This window comes from Lynx rufus, unplaced genomic scaffold (assembly GCF_022079265.1).
Source record: "Lynx rufus isolate CCGP_SWC_20201006 ecotype Redwood Valley unplaced genomic scaffold, mLynRuf1.p SCAF_4, whole genome shotgun sequence".
In the NCBI taxonomy this organism is placed as follows: domain Eukaryota; kingdom Metazoa; phylum Chordata; class Mammalia; order Carnivora; family Felidae; genus Lynx; species Lynx rufus.
The window spans coordinates 101,531,598-101,547,610 of NW_025814856.1; the positions used below are offsets into that span (position 1 = coordinate 101,531,598).

At 39.3% G+C, this 16,013-nt stretch overlaps 2 protein-coding genes across 13 annotated transcripts in view; one reads left to right on the forward strand and one right to left on the reverse strand.

Annotated features, from left to right (window-relative positions):
* Positions 1–3,983, reverse strand: part of ASNS (asparagine synthetase (glutamine-hydrolyzing)) — a 163,335-nt gene extending 159,352 nt beyond the window's left edge. For all 8 annotated transcript variants that reach the window (XM_047094960.1, XM_047094959.1, XM_047094958.1 and 5 more), the window contains exons 1-2: positions 3,819–3,983; positions 3,608–3,673 (exon numbers count right to left, since the gene is read on the reverse strand). The gene's annotated coding sequence lies outside the window, so the exon portion shown is untranslated. The remainder of the gene's footprint in view (positions 1–3,607; positions 3,674–3,818) is intronic.
* A 908-nt stretch (positions 3,984–4,891) lies between these two features.
* The window catches only part of C1GALT1 (core 1 synthase, glycoprotein-N-acetylgalactosamine 3-beta-galactosyltransferase 1), a 41,448-nt gene continuing 30,326 nt past the window's right edge, over positions 4,892–16,013 (forward strand). For 3 of the 5 annotated variants that reach the window (XM_047094933.1, XM_047094937.1, XM_047094936.1), the window contains exon 1: positions 4,892–5,069. In XM_047094933.1, the coding sequence (XP_046950889.1) occupies positions 5,063–5,069 (7 nt within the window). In that variant the 5' untranslated portion in view covers positions 4,892–5,062. The other 2 variants (XM_047094935.1, XM_047094934.1) reach the window with 2 other exon arrangements.

Consider the following 16,013-nt stretch of genomic DNA (forward strand, 5'->3'; position numbering starts at 1 on the left):
TCTCACATATTTACCTCTGGGGTCATCCACACCACCAAACTGTGCATTGTCAACAACTGCATAACCTCTGATGTTCCACTGTATAAAGACTTTCCTGTGTGCCCAAGTCTTCCTCACTGAAAGAGCAAGATGTATATTCTATCATTTATTTTCTTGCTGTTGGGTGCAATTTCGCTCTAGGATAAATTCTTAGACTCAGACCAAATTATTGGTTAAATGTATGTTTATTACTAAGTATGCTTAACTACCACTGTTACCACAAAGAGGGGCACACACCCAACTGCAATTACAAATTAATTCATGAAAAGAAAAAGGAGGCAGTCATAATTATGTATTCTTTTTAAAGTGCAATAAATTTTCAATAGGCTAATAAAATGAGATCTGACATATAATAACCTACCATCCCGCCATACTCTTAAATCTTACTGCTTACTATGAATGATGCTAATATTTTATAAATGTACACAGTAAAATCAGTAATAAGTTATCACCTCTTGAAAGAAAAGTCTTCATGGTGTACACACCTAAAATATTTAATGCATAATTGCTTAAAAATAAAATAGGATAGACCTCATGAGCCTAATGTAATTAAAAGAATGTCAATGCTTTTCAATTACACTGTCACATATAATGTGATTAATCACCTTTTGAGGCATGTTGGGATTATTTTCCCCAATTCATGGATAGGGAAATTGAGATTTAGAGAGTTTAGGTGACTTGCCATGGGCCTCTCAGCTAATCAGTGATAAAACTGGGAGCATTGTCCAAGTCTCAAGGGTTCCACTGCTCTATTCACCACATGTTTCCTCCAGGGTTATCGATGTTTATATTGCAATAAGATTCACAAGTGATTTCTCTATGATCATGTCCAAAAACTTTATATAATACAGGTGTCAGGGATCAAAAATAATACCAGCATTTTATGTATCCCTTTAAAGTGAAAAAGATATATTCTTCTTCATCAAATTGCTTATTCATTCAAACAACAAATCATTAAACACCTATGTATGTGTCAGCCATTGTGCTAGGCTCTATTATACCCAGCTATATTAGTTATCTTTGCTCTATAACAATTTATCCCCAAATTTAATGGCTTAAAACAACAAACATATATTATCCTATAGTTTCTGTGGGCCAGGAATTTGGGAGCAGCTTAACTGAGTGGTTCTGGCTCAGGATCTCTCCTAAGGTCAGTAAAGATGTTGATGAAGGATGCAGTCATCTGAAGGCTTGACTAGGGTTGGAGCATGTGCTTCCAAGTTCACTTACATGGCTATCCTCAGGAGTCCTTGGTTCCTCAGTGGCTGTTGGCCAGAAACCTTAATTACTCATAATGTGGGCCTCTCTAAAGTTGCCTAAGAGTCTTGTGACTTGACAACCATCTTTCCCCAGCAAGCAATCCCAGAGAGAGAAGAAGAAAAAAGCTGGCATATGCTTTAAGATCTTCTCTAAGAAGTCTCACTACATCATTTCTACATTCTATTCATGAGAACAAGTCACTAAACACAGTCCAATCTCAAGGTGAGAGGAATTAAGTTCCACCTTTTGAAGGAAGAAGCATCAAAGAACTTGTGGACATATTTTAAAGCCACTATATCAGTGAATATAATTTAATTTACAGAAGTTAATCTAATTATTACAAAATGATTTGTTAACCTCATTATAACATGTAGATATTTATTTATTTATTTATTTATTTATTTATTTATTTATTTTCAACGTTTTTTATTTATTTTTGGGACAGAGAGAGACAGAGCATGAACGGGGGAGGGGCAGAGAGAGAGGGAGACACAGAATCGGAAACAGGCTCCAGGCTCCGAGCCATCAGCCCAGAGCCCAACGCGGGGCTCGAACTCACGGACCGCGAGATCGTGACCTGGCTGAAGTCGGACGCTTAACCGACTGCGCCACCCAGGCGCCCCCCAATACCATGTAGATATTTAAAGGAAACTAAGTGTATTAAAGAGTGGCTTCTTTATAGTTGTTGTTTATTTGTTCCCATTTTGTGTCCTTATTTTTATTTCACCCTGTTAAAAAATTCTACATACAGTGCCAAATAAATTATGACTTGTCCTATCGTGTTGTATCAATTTGGAATTGTATTCAGTACTTATAACAGAAAACCCAAACAACAAAACCTTAAATAGGAGGGATTTATTTTCCCTCACATAACAACAAATCTAGAAATGGTCAGTCCAGAGCTAATAAGCTCACCCTCCAAAGCAATCACAACCCTGGTACCTCTGACTTCCTACACTATTAATACTGTGTGGGGCTTTGGTTATTATGGTTGAAATATGGATGCTCCACCTCCAGCATCATGTCACTGTTCCAGGTAAGACAACAAAAATAGGTACAGGTCCAATGGCTAAAAGGACATTTCTTCCATAAACTTTGGGCCTCTCCTAGCAATATCAATTTGCATTTTATTGAAAGGTCACATGGCCCGTCATGGCTTATAGAAATCTGGAGAAGTAAATACTTTTAATTAGACACACTGTCACCCTGAAAAAAAATCAGAGTTCTGCTAGTAAGGAAGAAAGTATTTTGGTTTAAACAACTAGCAGTGTCTACCACACTGCTCCAAGGAGCCTCAACACACATTATCCTGCTCCAACGAGCTTTGACACACATTATTGAAACACCACACCAGACAAACAAACATACTGTACAAGATTTATCTGTTTCAAATGGGAGAATCTAGTCATTGTGAGTCTCATATATAAAGCATATTTTTCAAAGTAACCACAATTTTCTTTTTTCTAGTTGATAACATTGAAGAATTGGCTGACATTAATGTCACTACTAGGAATCTGTCCAAGGAGATAATTATACAGTTGTGCAAAGGTACGTGCAAAAGGAAGTTCATCAGAGTTGTTCATAATATCAAAAATTTGGGTGAAAAAACCAAAATATCAATAGAATACTGGTTAGATAAATGATAGTACATGCAACTAACAGGCAACGCAACTTTTAAAAATGATGTTAATCATGATATATTGTTTAGTGAAAAAAGAACTGTATAAGATCCAGTTTATGAAATATTGTATTTTTATGTCTTTATGTGTTTTTCTTTATATCTGGAAGAATGTAACACACATTTTTAAAACTGCTTATCTGTGGGTTTTTTTTTTATTTGTTTGAATAACTATGTATGGTTTTCATACAAATAACAGCTATTTTCAAAAATACCCAATAGGATGGGAGGGGCTGACTTGATCTAGTTTTTGTCATATCAATATTACTTCCTGCCAGTAATTTTCTTAGACATGCAATGGCTGAACTTATCTTTTTGGAATGGTTTCTTATCTTTGCTCAATGGAAAAAGCAAAGTTATTTCTTACTCATTAAAAATTTCAGTACAATTAAACATTTTTTTCAATAAAATTAAAATTAGGTAAGGTATCTTGAGTTTTTGTTTTGCTTTCTGTTTGGAACACTGCGACCTCTGGAAGGGTCTCCTTTTCCTGTTTCACAGTAGTTGTGGAAAGGAAGGGGGTAAGGCTGGGCAATTAACCATACACAGGTTGGGAAAGAGAGAAGAGAATACAGGTAAGGGTGGAAGGGAAAGAAGTCTGGACAGATGGGTGGGGAAAAGAGTACTAACCTGAACATCAGGATACTTGCACCTCTAAAATGGTCTATCAGTTTTTCTGACCTCAGTTTTTCTCATCTGAAAAATAAAAGGTTTAAATAAGAATCACTAGATGTGCTTCAATTCTTTTGTAAGATCTCTTTGGATCTATTAATGGCATATCATGGCAAACTCCAGTAGAGCTGAATCTAAACAAATTAAAGGAAAAAGAACAAGAACTTACATACATTGCTCCGTATTTCTCCCAGGCATGTTAAGTAACTTGCCAGGGTTGCACAGCAAATAGGAGGAACCAAGATTGCAGCCCAGAGCCTACACTCCTAAAGGCTATACTGAAAGGCACTTAAGAACTGACTGAGGAAGGCGTTTAAAGGAAGCAGGGTAGCTTTCTTACCCTCAAGCTAAGGCCTTGTAGACAGAGGATGGTTAAAGCCAAGACCTTATCCCCACCTCCTGACTGCTGTGGGGGTTGTCTCAGTGGCTCACAGGCTCCTCCCTCTAATCCAAAAACAGCTTTCTGATTCAAAGTCCTTTGGCCAACGAAAAGAAAGATGAGTTTTACAAAGCGCTAAGGAAGCGCTTCCTGTTATTGCCTGGCAGCACTGAAGTAATGACAGAACCAAACCGCGTGTGCTACAGAAGGCTTTGTGGTACCACTATGTTTTCAACCCTTCCGGGTTCACACATCTGGTTACCCAGCACCCGTTTGCATATCTCATCTTGCCGTATTTCCTTTCATTAAGGACAGAGAGATACTGACTACAGAGAGTACGGGTTGGGTGGGTGGGTGAGTGGGGGACAGGAGAAAAAAGAACGGGAAGCAGGCTAGAGGCCAAAAGACTTCTGCAGGGTTAGAGCCTGTCCCTCACACAGAGGTCCCTCAGGTACCTCCAGCTTCAGTCCCTGCAGTTTCACTGCTTAGTCTCTCTCAAGGTCCGGAAGCTAGTGCAAAACCAGCACCAGGACCAGGAAGGAGAAGCCCAGCAGCGAGGAGCCGCAAGTGGGCAGCGACTACTGCTCATAGAAGACCCGACTTCCCAGACCCCTTCGCAGAAGGGCGGGGCGTGAGCTTGGCGGCCAATCTCCGCGTCCGCACGTCGCCATAACCCCGCCCCACCCTGCCCCCTCTCGCTCCGCCCTTCCCTGGGGCTGGTGCGGCGGCAGAGACGTCAGCGCTAGGAGACCCCTGGGTGGCGGCTGCGCCGTCGGCGGGCCGCGGCCTGGACGCGCTGCGGGGAGGGGCGGAGTGAGCGGGCGGGAGCGCGAGCTGGGTCCGCCTCGGCAGCCGCCGCCGCTGCCGCCGCCGCCGCCGCCGCCGCCGCCGCCAGGGAATAATCTGGGCGGCAGCGGGCGGCCCCCGCTAGCGGCCACGAGCCACTTCTGCCGGTGCCGGGAGGAGCTAAGGTTGCCGGTCTCCTGTCGTCCCCCTCTCCGCCCCCCAGGAGGGGCGAGAGGGAGCCGCGGCTGATGTCAGGTACGGCCGGCGGAGGCGCCCTCAGGCTGCGGGTCCAAGGTCTCGGCTCCCTTCGTCCTCCCAGCGCGGAGTGTGCTTTTGGGGGAGCGTGGAGGGTGGAACCAAACCCGGGCGCAGCCAAACAGGTGTCTCGGGGTCGCCGCCGGGGCTGGGGACTTGGAGCTGCTGAGGGAGGCGCGGGGCACTTCCTCCTCCCGGCGCCACTGTGAACTGCCATTGGGGCAGCCTGCCCACCGGGCCGCTATTTTGTTGACGAGTAGCCTCCTCTTGGTGGTGGGTTCTTCCTTTCTGCCCTCTGGTGCCCCTCACCTCCTCTTCGCGCGCTGCCCGCCGTCGGGCGGCGGCAGTGAGACTCGAGCTGCGTCTCGGTCGCGGCGGGATCACTTAGCGGTCCTGCCCGCCGGGCGGTCCCCGCCCCGCCCCCCTCCTCCGACCTGTGGGTCCGGCCGGACTCGGGGCTCAGGTGTGGCCACCTTCATCGAGAGCCGCCGGGCTGCCGGGCAGCGCGAGTGCCGGGCGAGCGAGCGTCTTCCCCCAAGTGCCGGGGGGACTTCCTCGGGGCTTTCTTGGATCATCAGGTTTGTGGCTGATTTATTTTTTAAAATTTCACTGCCTCTGGCAAAGTGAGCTAGCCAGGTGTGTTTGGCTCACTTGCACGGTAGAGAAGGAGGCAAAGAGTTTATTTCTCCACCCCCGGCACCCCCTCGCGAGTGTGTGAGTAGTAGGTGCTGACAAGTTGGCCATACGCCTTCGAATTTGGATAAATTATATACTCTTAAAAGAAGAATGTAATTTGGGAGTGGGGATTTATTCTTCCCTAGCTCTTACTCTCCTCTTATTATTTTTTTAAATAATAAACAAGAAGGCACCACATGCTCTGGAAAAGTTGATTGGATTTATATCTAGTTTTCTCAATTCGTTATAGATATTGTAGTGTATCTTTTTAACGCTTTTCGGGTTGGAAACTATTACGCTAACCATGACTTGACTTCAGTATGAATTAAAAAGTTAGTTATAAAGGTAGAACTTTAACACGTTAAAGTGAATAATTAGGCCAAAGTGACCTGGACAGAAATATGCTCATTTACTAAAAGTTAAGCAGAGAATATAGATAGCTTGGCCTGGGTGCCAGGAACAAGTGTGCACAAGTTCAACTTGTTTAATTCTGGTGTAGGTTTAGACAGTGGGAACTTGATTTTTAGGAGATATTTAAACAACTTTCCATACCCTTATCAGATAAATGTCAAGTGAGCCTTATGCACATGATGCTGTGTGTTCTGAGTATTGAATATAGTAAACTATACTTATTTTGTTTTCCACTAGCTAGTATATATTGATGTGCAATTTAAGTGAATATAAAGTTTTAAGTTACCAAACAGTTAACTCTTTTCACCATATGTTAAGTAAAACAGTGATTTAGTAAGGAAAGTATGACTCATTTAAAATCTTCGTAGGAAAGGAGCATGGTTTTTAAGTACTGGTGGAGAACTATTAAAAATCTCTCTCAAATATGTCTGTAATTTGTGTTTTTCTGTATCTTCTTATTTAGGCCTCAGTGTTTAAACAATATTTTGTGGTTAATATTCATAGATAGGATAGATACAGTTTTTCTTAAATATGCTTTTTTTTGGTATAGATTATACTAGTCTGTATTTCTGAGTAAATTTAATATCCAGAAATTCTTAGAATTTTATCACAAACTTGTTTAGTGGTACATATAATGAATTAATTTTCACCCAGTCATAGAAATACAAAAGTGTGTCATTTAGGCATATGCTGTTTACTATTTGTATATTGATTTTTGCTCCCTAAGATAAAAATTGCATTTTACAGCTTATAGATTTTGTAAACCATGGTAATTTAAAATAGAGCCTTTGTGTGATGAAATTATTGATTGGAATTCTTGTGACATTGTAGCTGTAAACAAATGTTAAATGGAAAAGGGACAACTTGGTGAAATTCATTTCACATTCATTTAAAATTTTAAGCTTCCTAATACAACCATATTACTTTTAGAACATTTGTTGAGATTTGAATAAAGACGCTAGTGTACAAACTATAATAAGGTGGGAAGAAAAGTATGACAAAATTTTTTTGCTCCAAATTCATTACGATTAAGGTCATTCTTTTAAAAGAAGGAAGGAAGAGAAGAAAGAAAAGGAATATTGTTCTACAAAAAAGAAGTTATCATTTTATCTTAAAATCTAAATGTATATCGGGGCGCCCGGGTGGCTTGGTCAGTTAAGTGTCCGACTTCGGCTCAGGTCATGATCTCACGGTCTGTGAGTTCGAGCCCTGCGTCGGTCTCTGTGCTGACAGCTCAGAGCCTGGAGCCTGTTTCAGATTCTGTGTCTCCCTCTCTCTCTGCTCCTCCCCTGTTCATGCTCTGTCTCTGTCTGAAAAATAAAATAAAAAGTTAAAAAAAAATTAAAAAAAAAATCTAAATGTGTATCTAATGTGTACTTAAATTTTCACTTTGCAACTAATTCGAATGGCCAAAGAGAAAATACATACCAAAATCTATAATGTGTGAATAAAAGAAGTGTCCCTTGGAGAAAAATATATAAAGAAGTTGATATTTGTTAAATAGAGATGCCTGTAAGAAAGTAGGAGAAACCAAAAAATCTGAATAATTTATCTAGAACCTGTAGTATGAGCTGCCTTGCACATTGAAGGCACATATTAAAGGCAGGAAAAAGCAATATTAGGTTGGCGAGATTCTGAAATGGGAAACCTGGTTAGTTTACAACTAAAGCTATGCACGAAAACATTTGAACTGGTGGAAATTAGATACAGCCAAATTTGAAATTATATATGGTTTGGTGTAGTAATTTGCATTCTTGGTCCTTGTATTATTTTCCTAGGGGTGCCATAACAAAGTGTGGCAAATTGAGTGATTTAAAACAATAGAAATTCATCATCTCAGTTCTTCAGGCTAGAAGTCTGAAATCAAATGTTGGCAGAGCCATGGTGTCTAGATTGTAGGGGAGAATCTGTTCATGTCTCTGAGCTTCTTCTGTCACTGGCAGTCCTTCGTATTCCTTGACTTGCCACTATATCACTCCCCTCCATTCTTTCTGTGTCTGTATCTCTTCATATGGCATTCTCCCTTTTTTTATAAGGATACCAGTCATATTGGGTTAGGGTCCACCTTGATGACTTCATCTTAACTTGATTACATCTGCAAAGAACCCATTTCCAAATAGGTCACATTTATCTTTTACAGTGTTCAATAAATTTTTAGCACCATAGGGCAGACCAAATCAGAGGGTGTGGTGAGAACAGAGTAGGGACATTTAAATTTACTTATTTATCATTTACTTATCTCACTACTGACTCAGAACCAGGTTGTAGAGGGAAAACAAACAGACAAAAATCTCTGTCCGGGAGGAGCTTATATTCTAAAATGTTGGTTCTCAAAATGTCCCTGGACCTGCAGCATCAGCATCTTCTGGGAACTTGTTAACAATGCAGATTTTCAGGCTCAACGCCCCCCCCCCTCCCGCCCCCACCAGACCTCTTGATTCAGAAACTGTTTTAAAAAGACTTTCAGATGATTCTGATGCAGACTCAGATTTGAGAATCAATGAACAAGATGGAGAAAAGAGACAATAAACAAGGTAAGTAAAATGTGTAATATATTAGACGTTAGTAGGTGCTGTGGGTAAGAATAGGGAAAACCCCCTGAGAAGTAAAGGCCTGAAGGAGTTGGGGAGTGAGCCATGTGACTATGTAGATGAGTTGTGTTCCCAACAGAACAGCAGGGGCAGAGACCCTCATGTGTTTGAGGAACAGCAAGGAGTCCAGAGAGAACACAGCAAGGGAAACAGTAGGTTGAGTTTATGAAATTTGTTTGTTTGTTTTTGAACTGTAGAAACCAAATACTAGGAGGAGATATCAGAGAAAGAAGAGTGAGGATAGGATGGCAGACCGTTCAGGTTCATCTTACTGGTTTTGGCTTTGTCTCTGAGTGAGACTGAGAAGACCCTGAAGGATTTTGAGCAAATGACTAATGTCTTTTTAAAGGGATCACACTGGTGAAATGGACTGGTAAAAATGGATTGAAGAAAGAAGGCTGTAAAGGGAAAAGTTGATTAGGATCCAGTTATACTAGTTGAGAGAGAAAGATGGAGGGTGAGGAGAAGGAAGAAAAGGAATGGTAGGGTGGTAGGACTAGGGTGGTAGCAGTGGAGAGGTTAGAAGAGAGGTACAAGATGAAAAACATATAGGACTGTAGTGAAAAATAAGGTTTTTTCCTCCCTAGTTACTTCAGTCACTGAGTTGCCTGCCTCAGAGTTAACTGATGTTACAACTAGTCTTTATATATTCTTCTTTAGATATTTTATATATATATGATAAACAGGTTTTAACAGGTTAGTAGAGTGGTTCTTAACTGGAGCTGATTTTGTTGCTGGGGACAGTTGGCAATGTCTGGAGACCTTTTTAGTTGTCCCAACCAGGGGGAGTGCTACTAGTGTCTGGTGAGTGGAGGCCACAGATACTTCTAAACATCTTACAGTGAACAGGACAGCCACCACAAGAGAGAATTATCCAGCTCAAGGTGTCAGTTGTGCCAATAAAAAACACCGGCTTGATGGGACTTAGAGAGGTTGAGGCACAGATAGTGAAGGGAAGACAGTATTGTGTAGACCGAGGAGACAATAGGAATAGAGGAGCCCACTGCATTGGGATGTTTAGTGAACTGTATAGGTAGTTCAGGATTACTGAAGAATAAATTATAAGGCATGGGGTATTGAAATATGAGCCTGGAAATCTGGACAGAGTCTAGATCAAGGAGAGCCTTTATATATCATGTAAATGAAAGATGCTTAGTTTTTTTCTTATAGGCAGTGGGGCTCCATGGAGAATTCATGGAGTGACTTGGTCAGCTTTTCATTTTAGATAGATCATTCTGGGGGCACGTAGGTGGTTCAGTAGATTAAGCATCTGACTCTTGATTTCCGCTCAGGTCATGGGTTCCATGCTGGGCATGGAGCCTGGTTAGGATGCCCTCTCTCTCTCTCTCTCTCTCTCTCTCTCTCTCTCTCTCCCTGTCTCTCTCTGTTTGTCTCTGTCCCTTGTGCTGCGCACTCTCAAAAAAATATAAAAATAAATCTTTATCTTACACAGTTTTAATGACTGAGGTTGTGTTATGGGAGAAAATTGTTTTGAAAGGGTGAAGTGGACATCATCTCTTTGTTGTAAAGTAAAAGATGCACATACGTATAAGCTGATATAGACATTACCCTTTTTGCAAGATACACAGAGAGATGGGAAAGAAAATGTACTCTTTTCTGTGTAGACATGAAATTTAATCTATGGTTTTAGTTTGGGTTTTTTCATTTGTTTTCTTTACATTTCTCTTATTTAAAAAGTAGCCACTACACATTAATGGCAAAAAAAAAATCATAATCTGCCAAATGTGCAAAGATTTTCCTTAGCACATGTAGATCATTGTTTTTGACAGCTGCAGAGTATTCTGTGGTATGGATGTACCTTGTTTGTTTATTTAACTAGTTCCTTATCAACAAGCAAACATCTTACAGCAATGGCTGCCATGACCATTTTTGCAGATGACTTTGTTTTTGTCCATAAGAGAAATTAAAAAAAAAAAAATTTTAAGCTTATTGATTTATTTTGAGGAGAGTGCAAGTGGGGGAGAGGCAGAGAGAGAAAGGGAGAGAGAGAATCCTAAGCGGGCTCTGCACTGTCACTGCAGAGCCCAGTGGCAGGGCTGGAACTCACGAACTGTGGGATCATGACCTGAGCCAAAGTTGGACGCTTAACCAACTGAGCCACCAAGGTGCCCCCATAAGAGAAATTTCTGATGATGAAATGGTGGGTCAGGTCATACTCATTTAAAAATTTTAAAATATATTGCCAAATTGTCCTTCCAAAAGACGGTAAATATGTGTATTGTGAGAAAGAATGCAGGAGTGCCAGTTTTCTCTACCATGTCATTACTGTGTGTTACTAAACATTTTTACCAGTATGATAGGTTAAAGTACTATCTCTGCATTTGATTTAGTTTTCTTTAATGTGAATTTTTTTTTTTTTCTTTGAGAGAGAGAGAGCCAGGGGGTGGGGAGTGGTGGGGAGAGGAAGGGGGAGAGGGAGAGAATCTCAAGCAGGTTCCACACTTAGTGTAGAGCCTGATGCAGGGCTTGATTCCATGATACTGTGATCATGACTTGAACCGAAATCAAGAGTTGGATGCTCAACCTACTGAGTCACCCAGGTATTCCTCTTTAATGTGGAATTTGAATATCCTCGACCATTGTATTTTCTTCTCTGCAAATCCTTTGTTTTCTTTATCTGTTATTTTATTTTATTTTTTAATTTTTTTAAATGTTTATTTTTGAGAGAGACAGAGACAGAGTGGGGGAGGGGCAGAGAGAGAGGGAGGCACAGAATCTGAAGCAGGCTGCAGGCTCTGAGCTGTCAGCACAGAGCCTATGTAGGGCTCGAACTCACGAACTATGAGATCATCACCTGAGCAGAAGTTGGACGCTCACCCCGCTGAGCCACCCAGGTGCCTGTTTTAAATTTATCTGTTTTTATATTAATCTTCTGTTTTTTTTTTTGTTATGATACTTCTTGGCAATTTTGCTGTACAGTTTTTTTTTTTCAACGTTTTATATAGGAACATGTCTTTGAACCAGCAGTTTCATTGCCAGAAATTTAATCAATAGCTTCTGAGTTTTGAGAAGATCTCAATTCATGGCACAAAAATGATAAAGTGGGGTGCCTTGGGTGACTCAGTCGGTTAAATGTCCTACTTTGGCTCAGGTCATGATCTCATGGCTTGTGTGTTTGAGCCCTGCTTTGGGCTCTGTGCTGACAGCTGAGAGCCTGGAACCTGCTTCAGATTCTGTGTCTCCCTCTCTCTCCACCCCTCCCCCCCCACAAAAATAAACATTAAACGAAGTTTTTAAAAAATGTAAATGATGTTTTCTTCTAGTTTTGTTTTAATTTCATTTTTCTAGAATATTGAAATTTTAGAAACATTTGGAATTTGAAAGAAAGGTATTCAGCTGGCTGCTTTTTATCTTTTTCCTGAAAGATTATTTCAGTATCATTACTTGACTTAAGCCATCTTTTTCTTGATTTAAAATAGTATGTATATTATGTATTAAATTTCCATACATAGTTGTGTTTTTTTTGTTTTTTTTTTTTTAAATAAACCCTTTATTTTGATCCAGTAAAGACCACCAGGGTTATATATCTTTAGGCTGACAAAGGTTAATTAACTTGCATCTGTGAGGGAGACCACACACCAGAAGAACTGTCAGCATTTTACTAAATAAAGAAGGAATAGGGTTATTATAGGATTTTGGACAAGGGTGGAGTTTAGACAAAATTTAAATGAAGCAATATTTGATAAGTTTGAAGTACAGCAAGGCTGTGATGTCAGGGGGTTAATTAACATCAGGCTGGGCTGAGAAGCAAACTCAAAGTCCTATTTCCTTAGAGACTACACAGTTAAGATAAATGTGGAATGTTGTGTCTGGGATACCCTATCTGAAATTCTGAGTTGGAAATTAAGCCTGTTGCTGTTTGATTAATGATCTATCATCCATACAAGAATGGGATGTTCCAGTCTCACTCATATACTTTCAGATAGCTTATTTCTGACAGTGTAGTTGTAAAGAAAAGAAGTCTCTCAGCACTATGTCTGTAGTACTAATTAATAAGCATTAAAAATTTATTTTCTTTACAGATTCATAGATAAATTGATATGTCTGCTCAGCATGAATATCAAATTGTTTTAATTACTATATCACTGTTTATTGTAGGTAATATATTTTAATCTCTGGTGGGATTCATCTACTCTCCATCCTGCAGTGTTCCTTTCAGGAACTTCCCAGTTATACTCACATATTTATTTTTCAAACATTAAGAATAACTTTTTACCACAAAAATCTTGTATTTTAAGTGACTCCATTAAGTTTAGTCTGACCCCACACCCCTTTCCAGAATTTCCCCGGTATATTCTCATGCTTATTTTTACAAAGTTTTAAATGTTTCTTACTGAGTTATTTAACTTTTTTAAATCATCTTGTATTTTAGTTTGGATGATGTTACATACATAGATTAATTTGGAGAAAATCGGCATTGTTATCACTGATTCTTTTTTTTCCAATGTTTTATTGTGATAAAATACACATACAATTTAACATTTTAACCATTTTTAAGTGTATGTTTCAGTGGTGTTAAGTACATTGATATTGTTGTGCAACCATTACTACCATCTATCTCCAGAACTCTTTTCATCTTGCAAAACTGAAACTCTATACCCATTAAACAAGAACTTTCCATTCCCCCCAGTCTCTGGCAACCACCATTCTTCTTTCTATCTCTCTGGTTTTAATTGAGTGTCTCCTGTAAATAGAATTATATAGTATTTGTCTTTTTGTGGCTGGCTTATTTCATTCAGCATAATGTCAAAAGTCCGTCCATGTTATAACATGCGTCAAAATTTCCTTTCTTTTTAGGACTGAATAATATTCCGTTGTATGCACATAACACATTTTGCTTATCCATTTATCCATCGATGGACACTTGGATTACTTCCACATTTAAGCTATTGTGAATAATGCTGCTATAAACACAGGTATACAGATATCTCTTTGAGACTCTGCTCCCAATGCTTTGGGTCATAAACCCAGAAGTGGAAGTACTGGATCCTGTGGTAATTCTAACTTTTTAATTTTTTGTGTAACTATCATACTGTTTTCCATAGTGGCTGTACATTTTACCTTACAGTGCACACGTGTTTGCACTTCTCCACATCCTCACCAACACTTGTTATTTTAATAGTGGCCGTCCTATTGTATCTCATTGTAGTATCTCATTGTAGTTTTGTTGGCATTTTCCTGATGATCAGTGACGTTGAGCATCTTTTTCATCCTCAGCATGCTCATGCTTATCTGCCATTTATGTGTCTTGTTTGGAGAAATGTCTGTTCAAGTCCTTTGCCCATTTTGTTGGTTTTGTTGTTATGTTTTAGGAGTTCTCTAATGTATTCTGGATATTAATCCCCCATCAGATAGATGACTTAGAGATATTTCTCCCATTATGTGGGTTGCCTTTTTACTTTGTTGATAATGTCTTTTTTTTTTAAGTTTTTATTTATTTATTTTGAGAGAGAGGTAGACTACCAGGGGTATATATTGTTAGGCTGACAAAGGTGACAAACTGTGAGATGGTGACCTGAGCCGAAGTCAGATGCTCAACTGACTGAGCCACCCCGGTGCCCCTGTTGATAGTGTCTTTTGATACACAGTATTTTAAAACTTTCATGAAGGCCAGTTTGACTACTTGTCTTTTGTTGCATGTGCCTTTGATGTCCTATCCAAGAAATTGTTCCCAATTCCAATATCATTTTTTCTTCTAAGAGTTTTATAGTTTTAGGTCTTATGTTTAGGTCGTTTATCTATTTTGAGTTGATTTTTGTATATGGTGTTAGGTAAGGGTCTGGTTTCATTCTTTAGCATGTAGATATCCTGTTTTCTGAGCACCTTTTTTGAAAGACTGCCCTCTGTTCTTGTATGGACTTGGTCCATTTGTTGAAAATCTTTTAACCATAAATGCACGGGTTTATTTCTGGGCTCTCTATTTTATTCCATTGGTCTATATGTCTTATCTTTATGCCAGTGCCACTATTTTGATTATTGTAGCTTGAGTATGCAAAAAAATATTTATGTTCTCATGGAACAGTAACAAAAAGGTATTCTCACTTTTGATTTTCTGAATCTGAAATTGTGGGAATATTTTTAAAAATAGAATTATAGCTTGAAACAATACAATTTGATTTTAACTTGGTTGTGAACTGTTATATAATTTTTGGAATGTTTATTGTTTCTTATCCTTACATGCTTTTTCAGGATTCGTAAAATTCCACGGTCCTTTCTAGCACTAAGGTTGTGTAACCATGCTCAAAATACGTCAGGGTCATTAGGTGACAGCTGTGTGTTAATTTTCTATTTCTATAATCTTAATAAATTAGTACTAGAAAATGCTTTTAGTGTCTCTGTCTCAGAATTAATATGTAATTCTATTATAGTTAATTTGAGTTTAGATACGTCAAAGGAAAGAATATAGTTCATATTGTATGTCTGTTTTATGCCTTTGGTTTCAAATGATGGATCCATATATGATTTTTTTATTTAGTAAATTAGATGGTATATAGATCTCTGTTTGCAGAAATCATTTCACCTATATTCCTCCCTTCAGTAAGACAAACATGCAAACATTTGAATGCCTTTTGGAAGCCAGAGAGTGTGTTAGGTGCTAGAGATGTAGAGATAAGAACCTATCCATTTTTCTTAAGGACCTCTTAGTCTAGTGGGAAAGAAATGCACATTCTATTATGCAGTATGATACATACATAGTAGGAGGTGTGAATAAAGGAACAAGGAGACATTTGAGGGAAAGCAGTTAATTTGACCATGGGCATTAGGGAAAAGTGATCATGGAAAGTACCAAAACTAAGAAACCTTGAAAGAATTTGGCATCTATCCAGTAGACAAAATCGAGGAAGGCACACCATGCAAAAAGAATAGAATGGCTGAAGTCATCCATATGAAAGGTCATGGCAAACAGGAGAATGGCTGACTGCTCTTTTCAGATAAGGGAGTATGAGAAATAAGAGAGCAGGAAGATAAACTAGAGCCAGTCTTCTGTACCAGGTAAGAAGTATGGACTTCATCCTGTGGCATTGGAAAATACATGTTTTTTAAACAAGACTGCTGTGTGAAGCCTCTATGAAGTTGTTGGTTAAGAGAAGTTAAAAGACCTGAGCATGGAGAAAAATGATCAAGACCTGGAGAGAGAAAAGTGTCTTTTTGGAGTAAAATAGATGTGGAGATATAATCAGATTTGGGGGTTTGGGAGAAGAATAAAGAGGTAGATGCTTTGCTCCCTTATTTCAAGCCAGCTAAT